The sequence below is a fragment of the Drosophila obscura genome, unplaced genomic scaffold, assembly GCF_018151105.1.
Source record: "Drosophila obscura isolate BZ-5 IFL unplaced genomic scaffold, ASM1815110v1 contig_186, whole genome shotgun sequence".
NCBI lineage: Eukaryota > Metazoa > Arthropoda > Insecta > Diptera > Drosophilidae > Drosophila > Drosophila obscura.
In genome coordinates this window covers 1700760-1725532 of record NW_024542774.1, presented here as the reverse complement: position 1 = coordinate 1725532, position 24773 = coordinate 1700760, and the positions used below count along the sequence as shown (strand labels likewise).

The 24773-nt window shown below is 48.3% G+C and overlaps 2 protein-coding genes across 2 annotated transcripts; one reads left to right on the top strand and one right to left on the bottom strand.

The window, feature by feature from the left end:
• The first annotated feature begins 271 nt into the window (after window positions 1-271).
• Window positions 272-21987, top strand: LOC111080847 (protein espinas). Its single transcript, XM_022376691.2, has 6 exons — window positions 272-1627; window positions 12718-13279; window positions 13995-14108; window positions 14747-14875; window positions 19223-19426; window positions 19547-21987. The coding sequence occupies exons 1-6, from the start codon at window positions 552-554 to the stop codon at window positions 20996-20998; spliced, it is 3537 nt and encodes a 1178-aa protein (XP_022232383.2). The 5' UTR covers window positions 272-551; the 3' UTR covers window positions 20999-21987.
• LOC111080848 (cytochrome P450 9b2-like) lies at window positions 21854-23770 on the bottom strand. Its single transcript, XM_022376692.2, has 4 exons — window positions 23505-23770; window positions 22932-23439; window positions 22232-22868; window positions 21854-22169 (listed from the first exon to the last, which is right to left on the bottom strand). Exons 1-4 carry the CDS (start codon window positions 23708-23710, stop codon window positions 22003-22005), a joined length of 1518 nt encoding a protein of 505 aa, XP_022232384.2. The 5' UTR covers window positions 23711-23770; the 3' UTR covers window positions 21854-22002.
• Window positions 23771-24773: the final 1003 nt, after the last annotated feature.

Here is a 24773-nt window from a genome sequence, read left to right as displayed (position 1 = left end):
CGAAATCCACTCACAAGTAGACTCGACTCAGGCAGGCGGCACCTGTGCTACCTGCACTTGCTATACAACAGAGACAGAGAGAGAGAGAGAGAGAGAGAGAGGGGAGTGTCGACTGTGGTGGGTTCGTGGTGAGTTTGACCTGCACCAACCTGGCCAGAGCCGAGCCCGGTTCTTCGCGGCCGTCTTGGCCAGGCCAGCAACTTTCTACGCGCGCCCAAACCCGAAGCGATCTTCAGTTATTTGAGCGGCCTCGAAGCGAGCGGTTCGGAGTCGAGTGTGTTGCTGCGTTTTTATTCACGATACACCTTACACGATAAGGCGAGCGCGATCTGTCCGTGTGGATCGGATCGGAGATCTACGCGATTGATTCTCACCGATTCGCGATTCGCGCACGTAATTGGAGCAAGCGGATTGCCCGTTAATTGCTGGCGACAGTAATTGTCGGTCGCCGCATACCAGTTACGCTTTCTGCTTAAGGTGTTCCCTCGCCCCGTACTGTTAATGTGTCAATTGATTGATTTGCTCCGTGATTGACGCGTGCCTAATTCGAAATGATACCCAAACTATCGAAGAAGCGCTGGTGGAAGATCTGCCTGCCGCAGGGACACCAGGATCAGTCCAAGAACTATCGCGAGATAGTCATGATCAGCGAGTGCGCCTCGGTGCTGGCCACCACCATCTCGAGTGGCAGCACCACCACCACGGCCAGCAGCGGCAGCCCCACCCGCAACCAGAGCTGCGACAGCCTGTCCAAGAGCTCCCAGGCGGATCCGAGCAAGCTCTTCCCGCGGAATATGCCCAGCATTCGAAGGAGTCGCCGCCGCGGTGTGTCCGCAGACAGGGAGAGAGTCGCCAGCAAGGAGAGGGCCGGCAGCAGGGAGAAACCAGATCCCGTTCAGCCCGCACTGCAGCCACAGAAGAGCACTCAGCAGTCCCGCCTCTCCACAGTCACCAAGCTGTCGCCACGGAAGCCGCCCAAGTCCACCTGCTCGAAGAACCGCGCACCCTGCTCCCCCGCCACCAAGTGCGTGGTAAGGTCGGCCGTGCGGACAAAGACCAAGCCGAAGCCAAAGCTCACACTAGCCCCGTATGAGATAGCACTCGAGCTGCCCAATGAGTCGCCGGCACCCAGCCTGGCCATGGCCGTGGCCCTGAGCCACTCGCAGCAGGCGAGCCAGAAGCTGCCCAGTGACGAGCAGTTCCACTCCTCGGGTATCTCCTGCAACGGCGAGACCGACGACGACGTGGAGGTGGCCATGCTGACTGGCAGCCTGAGTGCCACACAGCTGGCCAAGTTGCAGCAGGGAGCGCCCAACCGATCCTTGGCCCTTTCCTTGCCAGTTGGTGATCTGCGCAATCTGAATCTGTGCCGCAACCGCAACGCACTCTGGCTGAACAACAAGGACACGGAACAGCTAATCAAAGCGGACAGAAAGGATACGTTCTGTTATTTCAACAAGGCCATTGCCGACGATATCCAGCTAAGCGATATTGAAGAACAATTGGCCAGGTTTGATGGCCACTCAAAGAGGCCGCCACAGCCTCAGCCACAGCCGCAGCCGCAGCCGCCAGCGACAGCCACAGTCAGAGTCATCGCAGTAGAAGCAGCAACAGCAGCAGCCAAAATGTAAGTTTCTTTTTGGCCTATCTAAATGGCCATAACTCTTGGCGATAAGCGGAGGGGGGAAAACTAATTTGAAATCCATTTGATGAGCTTTAAATTTTTTGGTTTTAAAAGCCATTAAATTGGGGATTAGTTGGAGAGTGGGACCCACTTTATGACCCAATTTAATGACTCCTTAATAGCTTTATATGCGCCGAGTTCTGGCTCCGAATCGAGCCACAGTGCGAGACGTTTGTTTCTAATAACTCCAAGACCATATTTGATGGCTTTTCCAATAAAATAATTTGGGCAAAAGTTACGAGAAAAGTTCACCAGCAGCAGCAGCAGGAAATGACTTGTTGATATTCGCCTAGCACGACTGCAGCGCCTGTAAAGGAGTTTAAGTGGAGTAAGTATTTTTTCTATACAACTCTGGATTGCGTTGGAATAATTAGAGTTGAATTTTTCCATTAGAACTGATTGTTTGAATCGCAAGAATAGATCATTAGACTGGTTCGTTGCTAAGAAGTTCCTCAACCGAACAGCTTCGCCACTGGAGAAACACTTTCCAATCTGAGACTTCCTGTAGGCCATCTCTGAGGGCACTAAAAATACTCGTACAGGTTATAATCTGCAGCAGATCAGTAGACTCTTTGTGGCCGAGCGTCTCAGTTTCAATTGTGTTGAAAGTAAAGATTGTTCAGGTCAGCGACGGAGCGCGATCTTGGAGAAATAATCCCCCATAAGCGGCTCTGTCAGCTGGAGGCGACTGGCGACTCTTTGGACCCGCTAAGAAGGTGTTATTAATGCCCAACTATTTGCAAAACTGACACCGAAAAGTTATTTATCAAGTTGCTGGGCAGCACGTGCTTCTCCAGCCACCCCCTGCTCCTGCTCCTCCTCCTCCTGCTGGCTGCTCCGCCTCCCTGTTGCATCTTTGTCAAGTTTTGTTAACTGGCAAATGAATTGCATGCAGCTAAGTGGCAACAGCAGTTGGCCCTTTTCCTTCGGGGCTTAAACAAAGTTGGCACAACTTCAGGTCCAGTGGCCACCAGCCACCCGTCTCCATCTCCCCAACTCCAGTACACCCATCCCTTCCCTTGTCACATTGTGTTTGCCTCCTGGCCTGGAAGAAGACGCAGGCCTGAAAAGTTTTAGTTCGGGTTCGGGGTCCGCACTCTCATAAATTCCATGTGTCGTCTCCATAAATTGAGTTCTTCTCCTGCTGCATGACTGAGTGCCCTTCATCGATAAGGTACGAGTATTTGGTATCTTGCAGATCTCTTGTATCTTTTAGCGCGCATCGCTGGACGCTGCCTCTCATCTTCATTTGCATCGCGAGGACTTCTGTTCATAAATCTGCGCAAACTGTTAATTAGATTTCCAAAGTTAATCACTTCTTTTTGGTGTTGGCTCTCCGAGTCATAAAAATATTGATGGAAAGTGTGTTGCATAAATTCCTGCCCAGAAACAGGCTTGGTAATCGGAGCCGACTCCAGTTGTGGTCGGTTGTGGTCGGTTGGGCCTCTACTCGCCCTTGCATCCACACGACCCATTAGCAATCAGTTGGGGCTATTAAATTTCCAGTTTAAATAAACCAAAATCAATATTGACTGGCGGCTACTTAAAGCGTAATTAAGCGCATGGCCATGGGCCCCGAGAACACTTTGCATAGGCATCCCGCTCTACAGCCCCAAGTCCCCCCCTTTGGGTCTGGACAATGAAATAAATAAATAGGGTCTGTCGGAGTCGGCGGCCCTCTCTTTGCTTTGTGCCTGTAGCCTGCTCTTGGGGAGAGCGGCTAATTGAAGTTGGCAAAAAGAAGGCCCGGGTGGTCTCCGTTCCACCCATGGCTTATCGGTTTACGATTTGCTTTGATTTCAAAATGAGCTACGCATTTGATTTTAATTGCATTGGATGTGCGCTGTAGTCGCAGATGAAGCGAAAGCGCTCCAGCAGCAGCAGCAGCATCAGCACTGGCCCAAGCTCTTTTGGCCATGATATATGGCATTTTAATTGAAATGGCAAAAAGGCCGACAAACCAGGCGGGTAGGGGTAGGGGTAGAAAGAGAGTTGGGGGGATTAATCCGAGTTTAACTGATTTGCAGACATATCAAGTAACGCCCCTTTAATATTGCTTTGCGTCAGCGGCTCGCTCTCTCTCTCTCTCTGTATCTTTGTCTCGCTCTAAAAGTTTTCTTCTTCTTTGAAATATTTTCTAATTAATTTTTGCACGGGGCGTATGTGCAATTTCTTTAGCTGTCAGCGGATGAAAGCAATCAAAAACTATTCTCACGAAAGCCAGAAATCACCGCCACGAAAAATGTGACACAATCTTTTGACCAAATGTTGTATAACCCACACAAAAGGCACTATAATGACCCAACTCCAGAAGATAGCATTGTCTCAAAGGTGCTGAGCAGCCAGAACTACTCGTAAACTTTTATTGAATCAACACCCAATCGGGAATCCATAAAACGCATTAACGAAACACAAAATTTACAAGTGAATTGGGTTGGGTGGAGGAAGGAGAGGAGAGGAGACAGACAAGTTGATTGATTTTGTCCCAAGTTGGAGGAAATTCAATTTATGTATAATCAAAAAAAAAAAAAACAATGAAAAATAAACTGAAAGACGAAAGAGAAAGAAAAGGCATTGTACGTAGCAAGGAGAAAATGTGTTTATAAAATAAAATCGAAAACCGCAAATAAAATTAGCCTATGGTGAGGAGGGCGACTAAAGGCGGGGGAAGCGGCAAATTGAAGGGCGTTGCTTTGGTAGCTTATTATATTTCCTGTTCCCTCACGGCTTGATTATGATTATCTTCGCTTTGGGCCGGGCTTGATCCCACCAGACATCCATATAGTGTGCGAGTAGAAGCAATTTAGTGGCCATAAGTCAGAGGCGGAGGCAGTGGCAGTGGCAGTGGCAGGGGCAGGGACTGTTCATGTGGCAGAGGTCGTCGGGGCTCGTTGGGAGCGTGTGCAAACCATGTTAAGCGTTCTAGCCACCATCAGGATTCGGCAATGGGCGATAACCAGTTTGGCTCTCTGCCCAGTTTAATTCACGTAATTTATGTTTAATTGAAAATGGAGGAGTGAGCAGCCGAATGTAATTAATTTAATGGCCATCGTTTTGTCCATTAAAACGAGGTGGGCAGGCAGACAGAGAAAAATTTTTTTTTTTGTGTGCTGTCATGCCCCTCACAGACTCCGAGTGTTGCCAAATTGTGGCAACTCCGAGCTGGCCCAGACAATTACCAAAATATGTAATTGCAGAGCTCTTGGGCTCTGCCCACACACCGCATTTTGTTTGTCATTTTGTGCTTGGTCAGAAAACCCCTAAAAATATATTTTAGAAATTGCCATCAATCAGGCGGGCGTCGGAATAAATGAGAATCAAATGTAAATTTAGCAAACTGGCACAAATGTCACTCGGAAGCTTGTGAAAGTGTTGGCTCGCCCGCACAGGTCTCCGTCAAGTTGATAATCGTGATTTTCTTGTAATATTTTAGCCACTCGAGAAGAGTCGAGTCGAGCTGAGATTTCCGCAAATTAATTTACCCCAACCCCAGTCCAGACCAGTCGCAGTCGCAGCATCAGCACGGCACTCTGCAGAGAAAGCCAGACCGAAATGCATTTGGATTTGGTTATTCATGGCCCAATCGCCCGATCGCAATTTAGCTAAGAAAACACGTGTTGCCTCCTGTAGTCCTCCACCTACGGCAGCACTCACAGACCACAGAGCCCAGATCCCAGTTCGGATAGGCCGGCGAGTGAGAGGACGTGAGTGGGGTCAAGTCAAACACAATCGTCAGCATCAATCCCCAAGCCGAACCTAAGCGAACCGAAGCGGAGTCATTCCCATATGTCTCGACGCCTACGCGACTCGAAAGCGTTAATGAGACGCCGCTGGGCCGCATTTCTGGGGCCCTAGCAATTCCACTTGATAAATTGGAGCCCGAGCTGCCACTTGCAACCGCCTCTAACGGTTCTCTTCTGCTCTGTGCAGACGCTCTAACAAGATCCTGTTCACAGTATTGGCGAGTCTCCCATTCAGGCTTCATTAGCAGTTGGCCGCACTACTCTTAAATAGTAAAAGTTGGGGCTCGGTTCTAGCACCGGGAACGGGACTGAGACTGGGACTGGCACTGGATAGTGGCTTTGGCTTCCTGGTTGCACCCAAATGCATTAGTCTAATGCGAGCTGCAGTGCTCTGGGTCTGGTCTCAGAGTCGAGTCTGTCCGGCTGCTGCTGTGTCAAGACACTTGGACACTCGGGCCAAACATTTGATGACTTAATTGCGCATTTTAGCAGATACACATGAATGCAGGCAGCCGCAGGCGAAGCTCTGCACTGAGCAAAATGAGTGCCCATTCCATTTATCTGCCTGCCACTGTCACTCTAGTTTGTAATGGGACAAGTTCGAGACTGCCTCAAATATTGGAGTATTTATTTATCTTTATTTTTCAACATTTGCGTCTTTATTTAATTTGAAGTTAGCTTTGTGTGAGTTTCGCTCAGTGTGGCCTTGTGTCTTGTTGTCTAAGGAGCTTCGGTTCGCCCGTGATGCAACACACAACTTTATTTTGACAGGCGGCGATTAGACGACGGCGAGGATGTTGCCTAGCAGCAGCCTCTTCCCTCATCTCTGTCCCCACTAACTGGCACCCTCTCTGGGTCTTGCCTCTTTTGTTAATTGAAATGTTGTTGTTGCTGCTGCTGTTGCAGATGCAGATGGAGACGCTGCTGCTGCTGCTGTTGCTGCTGATTCCGATGTTTGTTTGTCTCCCCGTCAGATTGCCTGTCCGTCAGATGCTTGTTGCTTTTGTCAGTTGTCATGTTCTGAGCGGGGACCTACACGATTTTGACATTGGCATGGCAATGGCCATTACAGTTACAGTTAGCTCCGTCCCTCTGTCTGTCTGCCTGTCTCCCTGAGTATCTGTGCATTTGTATCTGTATCTGCATCTGTGAAAGTATCTGTGTGTGTGTGTGTTTGCTTGAGTCATGTAGGAAGTCTTGGCGGCTGATCAAACGCCATGTCCGCCATGTCCACATGCAAAAGGTAATCCTTTTACGCCTCAATGGCATTCCAATTGCAAATGCAAATGCAAAATTGAAAATTGGAAGTGGAACGAGTGCAGTTACAGTTGCGTGCGTGAGGTTGCAGTGTGAGAAAGTATCGCTTAGCCCCCCTCTCTGCCAAACACTCTCCAGTGTGCGGCATATATGCCATCATTAATTATAAAGCCAAACATCCTTTTTGGCTGTGAACTGTGCGTTGGCTTGGCTTGTGTTTTTGCTGCTTGCCGAAGCACAAACCAAAATCGTCATAGTTGGTTGCACAGCGCCCACCCTGCCACCCCTGCCACACACCATTCCATATTCCATTTGTTGCACTCGAGTCATGGTCAGGTGAATGCAGAGAAGGAAGAGGAGTAGTGCAACCGCAAGAACGTCGAACCGATACCCCAGGGATTGTGTTTAGCTTGTACATTATTTTTCGGTAATTGCTTTTTGGCCATCTCGGGGTTGCTGCCTTCCGTCTCCGCTGAAACTAGATTCCCACGTTCCAACAGGTGAAACCAGTCACTCCCCTGCCCACCTGTTGGTCAGTATAGCCACAGACACATCCATCCATCCATTCTGAAAGTTCTCTTGTGTCTTGTGTTTGGAACTCTGCTCGCGTTTCATGCTTCGATGGATTTGCTTGGCTGTCATACGAGAACAGACAATAAATTTTACAGCACCATTTCTTGGTTTGTTTTCGTCTTCTTGAGTTCCGTTTTGTAATTCTGTTCTTATTCTCTCTGTCTCTCTCTCTCTCTATGTCTGCTTTGTTCTTCTCCGATTTCACCGAGTTTCTACGAAAACAGACTTTGTCCGTGTCCATTATTTTGGAGGATTGTAACGCACTTTAATTTAATCAACTTATTGTCTGTGTCTCTGCATCTCTCTCTGTCTATTCTTCATCTCCGATTCCCAAACATAATCTTTGCTTTGATGTGCCTTAATTTGATGGAAGCGCAGTGGGGAGCTGGAGATGGCGAGAGAGCAATTACATTTATCATCAGCTTCAATCATCAGCCCCACCATCATCATTAAGTGGAGTACATCAAATTAGAGAAGATATTTAATTTATGTCTAAGAACTGTGGGAGTCTACTGGCACCTCCCTCTCTCCTCCTGCACCACTGGCCTATCCAACTCTGGAATTCACAGCTCACAAAGTGGTTCAGTTGTAGGATGGGAACGAGTGCACTGCTGCATACATACGAACGTATTTAGCCACAAAGTAGGGACTGCCAATTGGAAATGGTTCTGCCAAGGGACTTTCTACGGTTGCATAAACAAAACGTTTTTGTTAATAACAATTAAAAACAAATATACGAGTGTATACTCGTATTTACAGCCAGCAGACAATTATCCCTTAACTGATTTCGACAGAGAAATCAATAAAACAGAGAGAACGACCAACAGCGACTTGGCCATCAACTTGGACTAATGAAGCCCGAAACGAGTTGGCTAAAATGAGCATTTAAGTTTGGTAAAAAGCAGCCAAGAAAATTCCCCAAAATGAGCAAAACAAGTGGCAGAAGGATGGAGTGGTTGAAAACGAAGAGAAGAGAATTCACGAGCGCAAAACGAAATGAATTACAGAAGAAGAACAACATTTTGCATAAATTAGAACGAGCCATGCAACATGAAAATCGCTGAAACGTGTCTAAAGCTGTTGACAGCGGGACAAGAGGGGCACGGTGGGCAGGGGGCATGTGGCAGTGGCAGTCTGCATAAAATTAAGCAAAAGCTGTTAATGACGGAACGCGAATCAGCTCAAGACACACACACCGCAACTCGACTCAAACGACTGCGACTTGAGTGGAGTTGGTTTCACATGCCACATGCAACATGCAACTTGCATCCAGTGTGGGCTGTGCTCTGTGCTCTGTGGACTGTGCGCTGTGCACTGGCTGCTTCTGCTTGTGGCCCCAGCGATTAATTATGCATTTTAGTTGATGCTGAAGCTGAGCTGCTGATGCTGATGCTGCATCTGCAGCGGGTAACAGAATAGACCCAGAACAGACCCAGAACAGAGCCAAAGACGGAGTCGCGTAGAGCTTATCACTAGCCTGGTCTAACGGTAACGCTGCACTAAATCACTACGCGGTACTTAAAGAGGCGTTGCAGCAGGCACACTCATAGATAAAGAGAGGGTTCTGCAAGATACCAGGCAGACTGAGAGTGAGAGAGAGGGAGAGTGAGAGAGAGGAACTTGTGCAACGGGCCTAACTGGCTCCCTGCCCAATGAGCAGCCAAACCCGACAAACTCTCGACTCCGTGCATCAGAGCCAGCCGAAACGATCCTAACCAACCCGTGTAGACAGGCACACAAAAATGTGTTCATGTTCATACAAAAACCCATAAAGAAAAAGAAGAAGCCGAGGCATAAAAACGTTGAGCGACAGCAACACGTGCAACATATGACGCGATTGCATGTACAGACATACATTTTCTGTGGCTGTTTTATGCTCGCATACTAAATATATTACGGGTGTATATAGCCGGGTTCGGTTCGGATCTGTTAGGTTTCGGGTTTTCGTGGCCTTTGTTCGTGTGACGTAAATGCAGTCAAAAGCGGCCGTTTAACCCGCAAGTCAGACTGGGGAGTCAGTCGTCGGAGAATGGTATGCTCGTATATGTAGAAATACATACGAGTATATTTCGGTGTTTGAGTTGGTTCCGTTCGAGCGGCAGACAATGGAACACGCAACAAGGTCACGAGTTGGGGGGGCCATTGAACGAGATTTCATAATGGGGGTGCGCTCCTGCTCGGGTCCGGCCACGCCCCATGGGCTGCACAGAGATGCGTGCAATTCTGGAGTAACTACAGATCAAATCTGGCCAAAGATCGTGTGCTAGCCGGGGGGATAATCAAGCATTAGTAGGCCTAATACCAGGCTTAACCTCCTGGCAAGCCAGGCGTTTATCTTTGGGCCAATTGTGAAAGTAATTTAGTGCGGATTGGCTGCCTGCTAGCTGCCTGCTAGCTTCCTCTGCTCCTTCTACTCGCACAACACAACTCTTTTCAATTATTAAGAATTGCATGTTACGTATTAATTCCGTTTCGTTGTAGTTCAATTGCAGCCATTCTGTGTCGTAGTGCACTTCTGATTTCCCAGAATCGAGGCCCCCATTGCATTGGGAAACAAGTTTCCACTGGGATGACTGTGTGTGTGTGTATCTGTGTGCCTAAATGATTTTGAACCAGTTACGTGGTGGTGCTGTTCCTGGTCCAGGTTTTTTCTGGGGAAATTGCGTGTCTAAAATTTAATGAAATCGTGGAAATACGAGTCCGAGTGTTGTGGAAACATCGTGGATCGAATAGAAATGCAATCGATGCCATGGTGTTGTAGATAATTGAGATATTATTAGCTCTGTGGCATGGTTTTGGCATTTCAACCGAGGAAAACGTGCTGAAATTGCGGAATTATTCGTTAATGAGCAGCGCATAGGATTCGATTGAGATTGAGATTCGGATTCGGATTCGGTTTGGGTAGCAGCTCAAACTTAGGCTGAGGCCGGAGCTGAAGCCGATGTTGAGATGTTGCAATCAGCTAGATAAATCGATTTGAAGCGAATTGTGGGACAGAGATATGTGTGGCGAATATCTCTTGATATTGTTAATGTAATGGGCCAACAAAAGGCAATCTATATAGAGATTTCAGATAAAGTTTTAATGCTGTATGGAATACCAAAGAGCAGGTGAAATAATACTATTTCAAGCCATCCGTAACTAGGGAAATACTCTAAGCATTTTCACTTATATATTTGCTGAAAAGCTACCCATGGCGCATTTAATTAATAAAATATGTTTAAAAAAAAAACAGACTTGCATAACTATGTATGAACCGTAAAAATACCGATAATTCCCAGAAGAGTCTTCAAAACTCGTGAAATTCCCAACGGACTGTAAAGAGTAAGCAACGCGAGCAAACCTGATTGCGGAATGAGTATTTCTCAAGCCCATTCCCCATTCGATTTAAGTGTCAAACAATTTTATTTTAATTATCCTGAGATGTGCGCAACGGGCGACAGGCCATCAAGGAAATGACAGACATCAAACCAAATAAACTCAAAATCTTCTTAACCCAAATTTATGTATATGTCCAGATCGGCATCCATAGTTGGTCATGCTGGTGCGGTGCGGGCCACGACCAGCACCAATTGCCTGTGGCAGCATTTTTGCGTATTTGCTCATGTGTATCTATGTATTTTGCGCCTTTTGCCGAAATGGCTTTAATGCAGAAATTGCATGCACCCATAGAGAAAAAAACGATAGAAACCGTCAACAGGTTTCTCTAACGTCGCGGCGTTGTGTCGTGTCGTGTCGCCGGCTGTGGCCGAAAAGAGAAAACCAAACCGTCTAAGCCGCTGCTGACCAACCATATTTGGCAGTTGGAGCTTGGATTTGTGTTGATTTGAATTGATCTGAGGCCGATTCCATCCGATCATGGTCTGGCCCGGCCTGGCCTGGCGCTTGGCCACTGTTTTCCGCTATCAAAGTCGATCAGCGGGCGCACAATTCATTCAGTGACAGATTATGCCTTGACTTTTGTTTGGACAATCGCGGCGAATGGATCGGTTTAGAAAGTACCCTGTGATCGATCAACTTTTGGCACTGGCACTGGCACTGCCACTGGGCCCTGGCCTTGCCTACGACCCCGGCACCTGGCCCACAACACAAATGAAATTTGCATGGGACGAGCGCTGAAAAAAACAAAAAAAGGCCATAAAACTTTCTCCACAGTCACACGTTCGGGGAATGCCAACGACTGATCTGTGAACCATATGGAGGTGTTAATGGCTCCTGGTCATCCATCAGGTATACGTACAATACAAACAAATATGTATACGAGTTTTTGTACTCCCCAGGGAGCCCCCGGACGGACGTTCACTTTCCGTAGGCTCCGTGGGCTTCGCTTCGTTAGCAGAAGGTTAGCCTCTGATTGTGATGAGATGTCTTTAATTTGCATAAATTTACAAGAAATGTGAATAAATCGCTGGCCGCTGCCTGGCAAATTGGTCTCTCCGACGGCTGATGATATTTCTGCTTCTCACGTTGATTAGTTAATACACCTAAAGTTGGACCGCCTAATGGCTACCAGCTGCCGCTTTGTGCGGCCTGGTATTCATGCTCCAAAAAGTTTCGACACTGGATATGCTCTCGGACAAATGTAAAACGTTTATGAATGAAACAGTTTAATATCTCACATGCGAGCACTCGACGTTGAGTTGTGCCCAACAAATGGCATTAATTACGAAATGAAAACAGGAAAAAAAAAGTAAGAAACAGAAAAACGACACGGAATTAAAGCTGCAACATGACCAAGCGAAGCTAAGCTCTTTGGGCCCCGCACTGTGCCATATGTGCCATGCTGGAATTTCGTTTGGATGTTACTGCCGCAGCAGCGGCTATCTCTGCTTGGCTGCATAATCGCGCAGCGTGCCACAAATCGAGTGAAAGTACAACAGAAAGCGGCAGAAAGAAGATTCCGCAGTGGCCGGTGGCCAGTGGCCGAGAGAGCTGCAGCAAAGACTTTATGACTTTGCACCAAGCTCGGTTGATGGTGGGGCCCAGCCCGGTCCAGCTGCAATTTCGGATTTTCATCAGATTGGACAACAGCACGCATGCGCAGCTGCAGCCTGCCACTGCCACAGACACAGCTAGTGGTCATAATTGCAGTCAAAACTCATTAGAAATGCCTGCAGGAACTCGACTAGAATGAGTTTTCGTCTACTTTTGTGCGAAGTCTAATTGCAAATGACTTGCATGGGGCAGATGGAATCGGGAATTATTTATATGCCTTTTACAAGGGGGAATAAAATTCCAGATGGAGCTGAAGGTTTTATGGTACTTTATGGCCCATGATTCGGGCGAGCATTGCGTATGCGTAATAAAAATTTTCACAGCCCCAAAAGTGAGAGTGGTAATCTCTCTTTCTCTCAAGTTTAATCACATCCGAAACCCAGAGACCAAAACTAATGCTGTACTTGGGTAACACTCGTACCTTTACCTCATATTGATTTCTCTTTCGGTCTTACCTCTTTGCAGCTCTCAACCCGGCCAAGTACTCAGCAAATACAAGCCCACGCCCGCACCCCGCTCAAGCGGCAAGCACCAGACCATCATGCAACAGCAGCCGCAGCCCCACAGCAGCTACTACACGCAGACGGAGAGCGAGCTGCTGCAGATTGAGGCGGGCGGTACGGGGCTAACATTTCCGCCACATCGCAGCGAGATGGCCGCCACCACCTCGCAGCTTCAGCAGGCGTCGATGAGCAGCAATGTGGCATCCACGGCCACGTCCAGCAACCTCGATGTGCCCTCGACCGGCAGCAGTGGCAGCGGCAGCGGTGGGCAGGCGAGCCACTTTGTGTCGCCCCTGCAGCGGCGACACTGCCAGCCGCCCAGTCATCTGCCACTGAACTCGGTGGCGTCTCCGCTGCGCACGGCCAGCTACAAAACGGCAGCCGCTGGCCCAGTGGCCGGTCACGGCTTCCATCACAGCCACCACCAGCAGTTGGACTTCCAGCGCAACTCGCAGTCGGACGATGATAGCGGCTGTGCCCTGGAGGAATACACATGGGTGCCGCCGGGTCTGCGACCCGATCAGGTAAGGGCGTGCCTCCAGCACAGGCAACTAGAGTTTTCAGCAGAAACACCATCATCATCATCATCTTCGTGATCATCATGTGTATCGATTTGTCGGCACTAATTAAGTGAAATCTAAATCTGCGCCATGGCATTACCCGAGGCCACCCGCTGACAACTTTTGCTTTCGTTCGATTTTCCACGCTCCCCAAATCGGAATCCCAAATCCAGTTCAATGCCTGGCTAAAGCTGGGGCTGAGGCTGTGGCTGTGCCTGTGCCTGTAGATTGGGGCCTGGTCTTTTGGCCATTGGACATCGGCCACATGCACGTTTAAGGAAATCGTTTGGGAAACAACTTTAATTACACGCTGAAAAAATTATCGCTCCCAAATCGCTATCTGTATCGATTGGAAAGCGAAAGCGTTTTGTAATTAAATTGCCGATACTCGTATTCCATTCCAGCTGCCGCATTTGGCGGCAATTAAAGCTGGAAAGCATGTCGATATATCTCAGGTGCTGGCTTACATAAGAGCCCCTGGGAAAACTGTAAATTGCCTCCCAATTTTTCATTACCTCGATTGTCGCGGCTCTCCCATGACCATTTGCCACGCCACCATTCATGTCTCCATTTGCACTGACATTCCATTAATTCGTTATGATTTGTTCAGTTTAAAGTGCAGTCGGAACTTGTTGGCTGGAACTAACTGAATTCTCCCCTTCCGTTTTGCACTCCGCAGGTCCGCTTGTACTTCAGTCAACTGCCAGACGACAAGGTGCCCTACGTCAACAGTCCCGGCGAAAAGTATCGCGTTAAACAATTGCTGCACCAGCTGCCGCCACAAGATAACGAAGTGAGTATTAGCCAAAAGCAAAGCTGACTAAAACAGAATGAAAACAAAAGGAAATGCAGTTAGCAGCACAGGCAGCTCGTAAAAATTGAAAGAAAAGCAACTCAAAAGAAAACTTTGGCTAGACGTTAGGGAGGTTCTGTCCATTTTGTTCTTAGAACTGATATCGATTACAAGGGACCAAAGTTTCAAAAAGAAAATGATTAAAATATGCTGATAATAGAAGGATAAATAGCTTGAGTTTGGGATACAAAAAGATCCTCTTGATTTGAAAGATATTTATAAAATAAAATCATAACAAATGCTGCCCGCTTTAATTTATTTTCGTGTTTAAAGAGTATAAACAAAAAGAAACAGCACATCAAAAAGAATATTTGAATGCTTGCAGAAACGAAGGAAACTCCAATCGAGATATAAATAATAAGTATTCACAGTATTCACTGCAGCCCATTCTCGTTCGTGCCGAACGGAGATTGCGACAAGATTTATAATTACCTCTTCGGGGGCATAGAAAACAGAGCATAAAGAAAATACTTCATGAGCAGTGGCAAGATTAAAAAACTTGTCAGTGCCTTTTGAGTTGCCTTAATTAAAATCCATGAATACAACAAACTTTTCGCCCGTCTACGTGTCTGTTGCAGGTGCGCTACTGCCACTCGCTGAGCGACGAGGAGCGCAAGGAGCTGCGCATCTTCTCGGCCCAGAGGAAGCGAGAGGCTCTCGGCCGAGGCGCCGTCCGCCTGCTGTCCGACGAGCGACCCTGCAAGGGGGTAAGTTTGAAAACAATTTTTTTTTACTTAATGCAACCCACCCAGCTGCACCCCAGCCCTCTGACATCTGCCCACCGTCTGATTTAATTGTTGCAAAAATTTGCATTTTATTATGAACAAAAAGTGCGCGAAGAGCACAAGATGAAGAGTCGTTTCGATTTCATTTGTGCCTGGCCGAGCCGGGCCGGGCCGGGCGAAGTTTTCCACCAGAGATTCTTTCTTGCCTGCCATGAATGGCCCGAAAGGGTAGAGGGGGGTAAGCAACAAAAAATCTGACAATGGCTGGCGAAAACAATGAGCTGTCGAGGGTAGCGGGACGGTGGGAAGGGAGCGGTGTTGCCAACTTTCAAACGTCTCGAAATAAAAGATGACAAAAAGATTTCATTAAGTACACTTTTAGCAAACGGCAAAGTGCTGCGAGGAAACCCCAACTGAAACTGAAAATGAAAAACGTTGTTGCAGAAACAATTGCAGTGACTGGGACTGGGACTGGGACTGTGACTGGGCCCGGACTCGGTTTTGGCTCTGACAACATAAAGGCTAAGAGAGTCAGCCAACGTACAAATGCAGCAGTTGGTGTTTCTCTTTTGCCTCCACTTTGGCGAAAAGTGAATGGAGTTGCCTGCCAAAGACGCAATGAAATGGCATTAAAGCACAATGGCAGTGGCATGAAACAGGAGAAGTGGTATCTGCATCGGGCTGCTATTGCCACTGCCACTGCCACCGCCACTATCCTTTCCCAGCTTGTCCCCTGCCCCGCTGCAGAAATTTGCATTGTTATTAGCTGACAGGCGGAGGACTCTACTCTCTCTCTCTCTCCCCGTTCGCGGTGCGTGCCACAAGTTCAACTTCAAATTCAACTTCAAATCCGGAGCCCAGGCATCTCTTGCTCGATGCGCACTTTGGTCACACTGGGGTTCAGTTCTCTGGGCAGATAGTTTGCAGCTCGATTTTATTGTGCTCACATTCGCCACTCGTAAAACTTATTAAAAACTTTATGCCGCATGTTGCGTGTCTGGGGCTTGGTGGGGTCGAGTCTGGTCGGGGTCGGGTCGTGTTTGTCTGCTACGTGCGTGGGCGGTTGTGGTGCTTTGTGGACAGAGGACGAGGACTCGCCCAGAGCTGCCATCGTGCGGGTTTCTGGGTGTGGTGTGTCAGATTTTATTTGGTTTGTCCAAATTGGCAGACAAGTTCCGTTTATTATGGCTAGGACTTGCACTTCCACTGCTCTCAGCTGAGGCTGCAGTTCATTAGACAACCCAAATAATCAGTGCGAAGTTTGGCCAACGAATTCAGATACAGATACGGATATACTTATTTACTGGCATAACGAGAAGCAGAATCCTTTACAAATTTAAAGTTTTCGTTCATTCCTTTCCCCTGTTAAGTTCGCCAGGACTATGCCCAGACTTATTCAACATTTTGCATGCCTCTGCAAACTTTAATCTTTCATTCATAAAAGGAAAGATTAACTTAAAAAAAAAAAAGAATTCAAAATCTAGACCCAAGCCATCCCTCAGACCGGGATAAAAGTGCTTAAAATTCACAGACCATAACTGACTTGCTAAACGGACGTTAAAATGTGAACAAAGGTCCAGTCAACCCAGGGCCATCCAATCGAATGGCGTGGAAAGCATGAGGGAAATTATGAGGGAAAATTTATGAAAACGTTCAATGATCCCGAAAGGGAGGAAGCTTCTCGCATTTGTATTCAGTCAGGCGTAAATGAGTCGCAACGTGGGCCACAAACGTGTGTCACAGCCAACTGGCAATGATTTTGCCAAAAAATAATGTGCCAAGTGGCGTGGAGAGGAGCAAAAACTCCTTGACAGATTTTCCACACGAACAGCACTCAGCAGCAGCAACCCAGCGGAAGCTGAAATTTTGACAAGGATGTGACACTAAAGGTCGTCCTGGCAACAATGAAATAATTACAAGAAAAGCCATCACAGCCCTCGACTCCATGAAATATATATATTTTCTCTAAGAGCAAGGGACTAGCAGCCATTCAAGGTAGCAACCAGCAACAGCAACGGCAAAGCCAAACAAAACGGAAAGCAAGAGAAAAGAAAAGCTGGAGACAAGGAAGGTAAAGCTCGCTGGCTGTTAAGCGAAAAGTTTATGTACTGAAAAGGGCATGATAACGAGCGTCATTAATAATTTGAGTTGCCGTTGCCCGACGCTGCCAAGGGATGGGAAAGGGCTTTGGATCAGGAATTGGGATGGACTGATACTGGTACCGGTACCTGTACCGGCTCTGAGCAGGAAATTGTCTGTCTGTCTGTCTGGGGAACTGGGGAAGTTTGTCGCTAAAAGTTGGATTAATCCAGACACGAAATGGGTTAGCAAGGACACTGCAGTGTTCGGGGTCAGCTCCGGTTCAGCACTGGTCGTATCGGGTAGGTGCTACGAGGGCACGGGCACCGCCAGCAACAATTTGTCAATAGCATAATTGTCTGTCGCTGGGCTCTCCCCTCTTGCCAGGCGGCAAACAGCCAACCGGGATTAATTGGATTGATAAGATAAATGAGCAGCGATTGCTGCTATTTACATGACATTCACCCGGTCGGGCAGCTCTCGATGAAAAATGTCATTTTAAGTGCACGGATTTTCTGGCCAAACTAATCAATGGCGGGGGGTCGCATAGGGCGCCCATCTACCCTGGAAAACTTTGGCACTTTGTCGTGGCCGCAGAAACTACTTAAAGCTCTTTGTGGGGGCAAAGTTTTTTCCAGAGTTTCTGCGGTTTTCCGCAGCAAAGTGCAGAGACAAGTCTATTCCGACTCGGGATGCGTCATTAGCCAGGGATTGCTGGGGAGTGTAGCCAGCGGTAGAGGTGGCAATGGGAGCCACACGACACGGGGTACTCTTCCCGAACAAATTAAAGTGCGCAACTCCCTCATTTGTATGCTACTTTGCGTGGGTTCCTTGCGTGGGTGGCGCTGGCCGGGTACGATAAATTTTTTTTTGGAGTTGCCAAACAATTAACGACGCATGCAGTAAGGCCACTTACATAACGGCCATGGAAATTATCAACCCTGTACAGTCAGCGCCCAAAAGCTTTCGCCTGTCAATGCTTAATGGCTTGCAAAAGTAAATGCTGATTGCGGGGGCCAGGACACAGCGGAACAGCGGCACAGCGCCCGCGCTGAGGTTTAATAGCCTGGAAAGTTAAGGAGCTACGCAGCAAGACTGGAGACAGTCGTGGCAATGGGCCCCTCTTGCGGCTGCTCTGCGGTGGCATCGGGTAATTTGCCTGCGCCAAAAAGCCGTCAAGAAAGCAGACGCACTGAAGCAATCTCGGGCAGTGTCTGGAATGGGGGCGCAAATTGGCAAAGATTCTCAGCGCTGGTGGGTCTGGGCCGGAGCGTGCATCGCTTCTGTTTCGCTTCTGGGGTAATGGAAGGAGGTCGAACATACATATATCAATGCAGTTGGGCTAATTGCTTTTTGTGGGGGGAAAGGTTAGAGGGCAAAGGTTATTTTCTAAACGCAAGAAACAGGAGAACGTTTAGGAATCATAAAGAAACATTTTGACTGTGGCTGCAATTAAAGTCAGAATAATCTTTGTGAATTTCATTCGACAACGCATTTATTTAATAACTGTCCAAGCACTCGTATTTAGCTCTCCCCCTTACCACTTTTGGTTTCCTGTCTCCTGTCTCCTCTTAAAAAACTCAATTAGGATCTAGGGTATAAAAGCGTCACCAAGGATCTCGGTCGGTCGGTACCCTTTCGCCCCGAAATGAGTTCATTATGGCGAACGCGTTTAAATTTAACGAGTCTCGAGGTTCAGGGTTTGCCAGCAGTCATTAAAACAGGAGCTTCCTGCTAGCAGCAGCAGCAGCAGCACAGTTTTCAAAAATGTACCAGTGTCCTCGCTTAAAGTGCTTCGTTATCCACCGGGGAGCACTTGGGGTGGTGGTGGTGGCGTTGGCTGACACGGGCACATGGCCGGCAGCTATTTTTGCATGATTTCCGGTGGGGAAGCGAGGATGGCAGGAGAATAAAGAGCAGCAAAACCACAGAGCACAGAGCACACAGCTCGTGCCCGAGCCTGAGCAGGCACTGCCCGGCCAATGGAGCTGGCTCCTGTTTCTGCCGTGTCCGTGTCCGTGCTTGGGGCACTTTTTGGGTGGAGCGTAGGCGGGGGGCGGGGGCTCTGAGCTTAAGCGTTTTATTACCGTTATTTAGCATTTATAGACGCTTAAATATTTTCGCCCGAGCAGCAGCCAGACGCTGCAGATTTTTATCGCTCGAAGAACTTTAGCATATTTCTCTTATTTATACGATTCCAGCTCTCCCTCTCGCTTTCTCTCACTCTTCCCATCTCTTTTGTCGTTGCAGTGCGAAGAGTCCCTGTCGGGCGGTGACATCGTGGTCTTTGCCCAGCGTCTGGGGGCTCAATTGTGCTGGCATCCGGGCTGCTTTGTGTGCAGCGTGTGCAAGGAGCTGCTGGTGGATTTGATATACTTCCAGCGCGACGGGAATCTCTACTGCGGCCGCCACCACGCCGAGACCCAGAAGCCACGCTGCTCGGCCTGCGATGAGGTGAGTGATCCAGGGCCATGTCCATCCATCTTTCCATTCCGATTCCGATGACTATCTTGAAGATCCTATCCGAATACTGACTGTTGCTTCCCTTTGGCTCTGTTTCTTTTCCATTGACAGATCATCTTCTCCGACGAGTGCACGGAGGCGGAGGGTCGCACCTGGCATATGAAGCACTTTGCCTGCCAGGAGTGCGAGCACCAGTTGGGAGGACAGCGGTACATAATGCGGGAGGGCAAGCCCTACTGCCTGGGATGCTTCGACACGATGTTCGCGGAGTACTGCGACTACTGCGGGGAGGTGATCGGCGTGGACCAGGGCCAGATGAGCCACGACGGGCAGCACTGGCATGCTACGGACCAGTGCTTCAGCTGCTGCACCTGCCGCTGCTCGCTGCTGGGGCGCCCATTCCTGCCGCGGCGGGGCACCATCTACTGCTCGATCGCCTGCAGCAAGGGGGAGCCGCCGACGCCGTCGGACACGAGCTCCGGCCCACAGCTGCGTCCCACCCATCGAGCCTCCACCTCCAGTCAAATCGCCCGCTCGCCCCGCCGCAGCGGAGAGCGGGACAGGGAGAGGGAGTCCGCGCGGAAGGGCAACCATGGACATGGTCATCCAGTCAAGGGCACGGGCACGGGCACAGGCAGCGCTGGCGATCTGCTGGAGCGGCAGGAGCGCAAGCGCATGGAGGCAGCCGGCGTGGCCGATCTGCTGCTGGGCGGTGGGGTGCCAGGCATGCCACGCCCCGCCCACCCGCCGCCCATCGACCTCACCGAGCTGGGGATCAGCCTGGACAACATCTGTGCGGGGGACAAGTCCATCTTCGGCGACACCCAGCTGACGTCATCCATGCCGGACATGCTGCTGTCGAAGGCGGAGGACTCGCACAGCTACCAGAGCATTGACAAGATCAACCTGAACTCGCCGAGCAACTCGGACCTGACGCAGAGCACCCAGGAGCTGGCCAACGAGCTGGAGCTGGACAACGAGCCGGTGCGGGAGCTGCCACACGACGGCTACGAGCAGCTCTTTGCCAGCAATCGAAACACGAAGAAGGGCCACGAGCAGCACGAGATGCATGAGGAGGAAGAGGGAGAGCAGCTGGACAATCGGCCGCTGAAGGAGGTGCGCTTCCACAGCGTCCAGGACACCATGTCGCGCTCCAAGAGCTACACGGACAACTCCAACGCACGCCGCAGGCGGCGACGTCGTAACCAGTCGCGCAGCTCCTCGGAGATGCAGATCAATCAAACGAATCTGCGACTGCACAACGCCCAGACCCAGGCCACCGGCGCCCACAATCTGCTAAACAATCTGGACAACTGCGACGTGGCCAGCATCTGCTCCACCTGCTCGTCCAGCTCTTCCAGCGACATGGACGACTACGTCTACCGCCTGCCCGCCCGCAAGCACTACGGTGGCGTTCGCGTGGCCTACGTGCCCAACGATGCCCTCGCCTACGAGCGCAAGAAGAAGCTGGCCCAGGACCCCACGTTGGCCGCAGCCGCATCGGCCGCTGTGCCCGGAGTGCCGGCAATTATGAACGAGAGCAAGAACTGCACAATATCATGACCACCTCCCATTCTGCCGCCGCCACCCTTCAACCTGAGCAGCTACTACATCCTGGACACCATCCTGGAGGAGCAGAGCCTGATGCTGCCGGAGAAGAAGCCCGGCTGCCTCCGTCGCGTGTGGAACTTCTTTGGGCTGGGCAAGCCGCGTCTACAGCACACCAGCAATGGACGGCTGTACAGCGTTTAGGTGGGACTGCACTGTAAATAACAACATATCGAAATGTATTATACACCGAAAACAGACGACAGATGAGATCATCGAAGCGGAGTGAAGTGAAGTGAAACCTTGTACAAAGCTGAACCTATATCATATTTGCATTTGCATATACCTACATATTACATATACATACCTACATATAGGCATTATCATAACTAATTAGGTATTCTAGTGTTAGATCTAAGAAGATCGGAGGGCAGGAGGAGACGAGACGAGACGAGACCAGACCAGACCACAAGCAGCGCAATCAACGAACAATAAATTCCAACGAAATCAACTTCAACGGCCAACAAAAGAATCTCCCAAAAAGAGTGAAAGTCTTTTTTGTGCAATAAATTTAAAATGGCAAAAAGCAGAACTCGCAAAAGCAAAACCGAAATCTTCCAAAACACCAATCGAAGTAAATCGATAATATAACCAAATTTTACAACATTTGCAGTTTCTATTTTTTACGACGTTTTTCGTCAAATCGAAATAAGATGAAGATTCTTTTGTTTAAATGCCAAATGTTTTATGTAATTTGCCAGCTTTCACCCGCAGTGTGAAAGGGAAACTGTTATGTAAAAGCAATGTGTCCAGAATATTTAATCGTCCTAAAGAAAGTTTTGTTTTGTTAGATCAAAAAGTACTCACGACTAAGGACTATGATTTTGTATTGTATTGGCTATTCGTCTAAGCTATGCTATATCATTCAAATGAAAATTCAACAAATGTGTATGGAAACATAATCAAAAATAAAATATATGTATGTGTATTTTATCCTACTCGAACTGTGTTTGTTTCCTCTATTTTCGTGGCACCAGGCGCATCCAGTAGCCGGCCGTGGAGTTAAGGTTGAATCCGCGAGCCTCCTCCCACAGATCTTTGACGGTCTTGGGCGATCTCTCGATCTTGTACCTGATCAGGAGGTTGTACAACATGCCCTTGACCTGCATCAAAGCATATCGATTGCCTGGGAATAGAATTTATAGTAATTATGGTTAACCAAACAAATAGACGCCAAAGCAGACTCACCTATGCAGTTTCGAGGACCCACTCCAAAGGGCAAATAGGTATAAGGCACTAAGTCATTCTTCCGTTCATCGCTGAACCGCTCTGGATCGAACTTTCGGGGCTCGGGGAAGTACTGATCATCCCAGTGGAGTCCGACAATCGGAATATTGACGCGATCACCCACTTTAAAGTCGAATAACTTGGTGCCATCCTCATCGGTTAGGGTGTAATCCTTTGAGCAGACGCGATCGGTAACGGCGGCAAGGGCCCATTTGCGTAGCGACTCCGATATGACCATGTCCATGTACTTCATCTTCTGCACTGCATCGTACGTGAGGGAGCCACCCTTCAGCGACTCCTGGATCTCCTTGACTTCCTCGTAGAGACGCTGCTGAATGTCGGGGTTCTCGAGCAGCTCCAGGGATGTGGTGCATATCAGATTGGCGTTGTTTTCGAAGGCAGCGAAGAAGAAGATGAAGCACTGGGCCACTATCTCGTCGTCCGTCCAGTTGTTCTCGGCCTCCTTCTTGGACTCCATCAGCAGCTGGATCATGTCCGGACGGTTGATGTTGTGCTCTTCGCGATATTTCATGGCATCCACCACCAGCCGTACAAAGTATTCCACTTTCTGGCCATTGAAGATTTTCATATTAAAGAACTGAAACACAAAGAAATAAATGATAGTTTCAACGCTTGCTAATGCATATTAAGAATAACTCACAACAAACACTTTTGGAAGGAGGGTGGCCAACATGAACTTGAAGAGCTGCGATCCTCTGGAGAAGGTCAGCGACTGACCGATCTGGTAGAACTCATTATCTGGGGTCTCAAAAGAGTTCACCTTTAGACCGAAGGCGGTGGTGGCTATCAGATCGTTCGATAGCTTGTTGCAAAGCACTTTCATGTCCAACTCGATGCCCTCTCCAGATTTGGAACCCTTCGATAGTCCGGACAAGTGTTCGAGGCACTCCCCAAAGCTGTCGTCCATCAGGGCGAACATGCTGCGCATCTTGGCCGCCGTGAAGACCGGCGTCAGGGTGTTTCTCATGTGCTTCCAGCGCTGATCTCTCATCACACTCAGCATGTCGTTCAGGAGTCGCTCCTTGCTCTCCAGAAACAGCTGATGGTTGGGAAAGTGATCAAAGTCTTTGATGCAGATCTTCTTGATTATTTCGGGATCGTTCAGCTGGATCATGGGCGCTCGCAAATTAAAAAATCCAACAATTTTGCTAAAAAATGTATAATGTTCTTATCCGTATCTGGGATGCCTGCTCATTGATAGATGATCACTTACTGCTCCCGTGTCCGATTGTAGAACTCGCTGAGCACCTTGTGGAACGAGGATAGGCCCACCATCGATAAACCAACATTACCGAAAAAGGGCTTGGGCTTCTCAAAGTACACTCCTCGACCATCGAATGCATTGTGTGTTGCTGTAGACCACTTGTATATCATCACACCCACGACCAGAACGGCCAAACATATTTCCAAGCAAACCATAGCAAGGTTCCTTCACTTGATTGTATTATTTCAAACTGAGTTGGACAATTGTGCGACGCTACATTTATACCCGCCGAAATTCATACGCACACACATAATACATATATGTACATAACTAGTATGCCCGCCCGTATATATTCTGTTCTCCGCAAATATTATCTACCGAAGCTCTCCACTCCACTGGCTCTTGCTGCTGGCGATTTATAGATAGATAACTATTTAAACTTTCTGTTGTGAATATTTGTTTGTGCTGTTTGTTTGTGTTCGATAGATACATACATACTTTTTACCCTTACAAACAGTTCTTTAACTTTGATTAGCAGCCAGCAAACATTTCGCAAGGGTTCGTTTTATTGCATGATAAATGTATGTTAGGGCAGCCCAGCTTTAATGACAATTATTTACATATGCATGTTCGAACAACCGAATAAAACAATTGCGTTTCACAACTTTATAATGTTTTCTCTCTCTCTCCCTCTGTCTCTCTGTTATGCCTGGTCATATAAATGTCACAGAAAGAGAGATAAAAGCAACCATAGAGAGATGAAGCATAACTAATTTGGGCTTCGAAGCTAAAGCCGAAGCAGAGCTGCCGAATGTCAGCGTTTACACTACATACATATATGTATGTGTATGTACATAGTTTGTTAATTAATGCCTTATACATCTATTATCTAATTCTGTTGGCAATAGAATTAACGACTGTCCCCAAGCAATATCAAAATTTAAACCTTACAATACACTAGCCGCCATGGGGATCTTTGATATTGCAATATCCAAATCCAAATCTTTCGATTCAAAATGTGAGGGTATTCGAAGCGTCGTGCTTGGAAGCTTCATGTGCCTTAATTTGCCTGAATTTCGCAACTGATAAACCGGTTTCACAACCCTGAGCAATGCTCTAAGCTCAGAGAGAGAACGTTCTGATAAGAAAGCTTTCAGCTGACTCTCGCTCTCTATTCACTCTTCTCTCTTTGTTTTTGTCAATATCTTTACGTTTTGTTTACTGATTACCTATCATATGTTCATTGGAGTGGAGTGTATTCATTTGCTTGGCAACGTA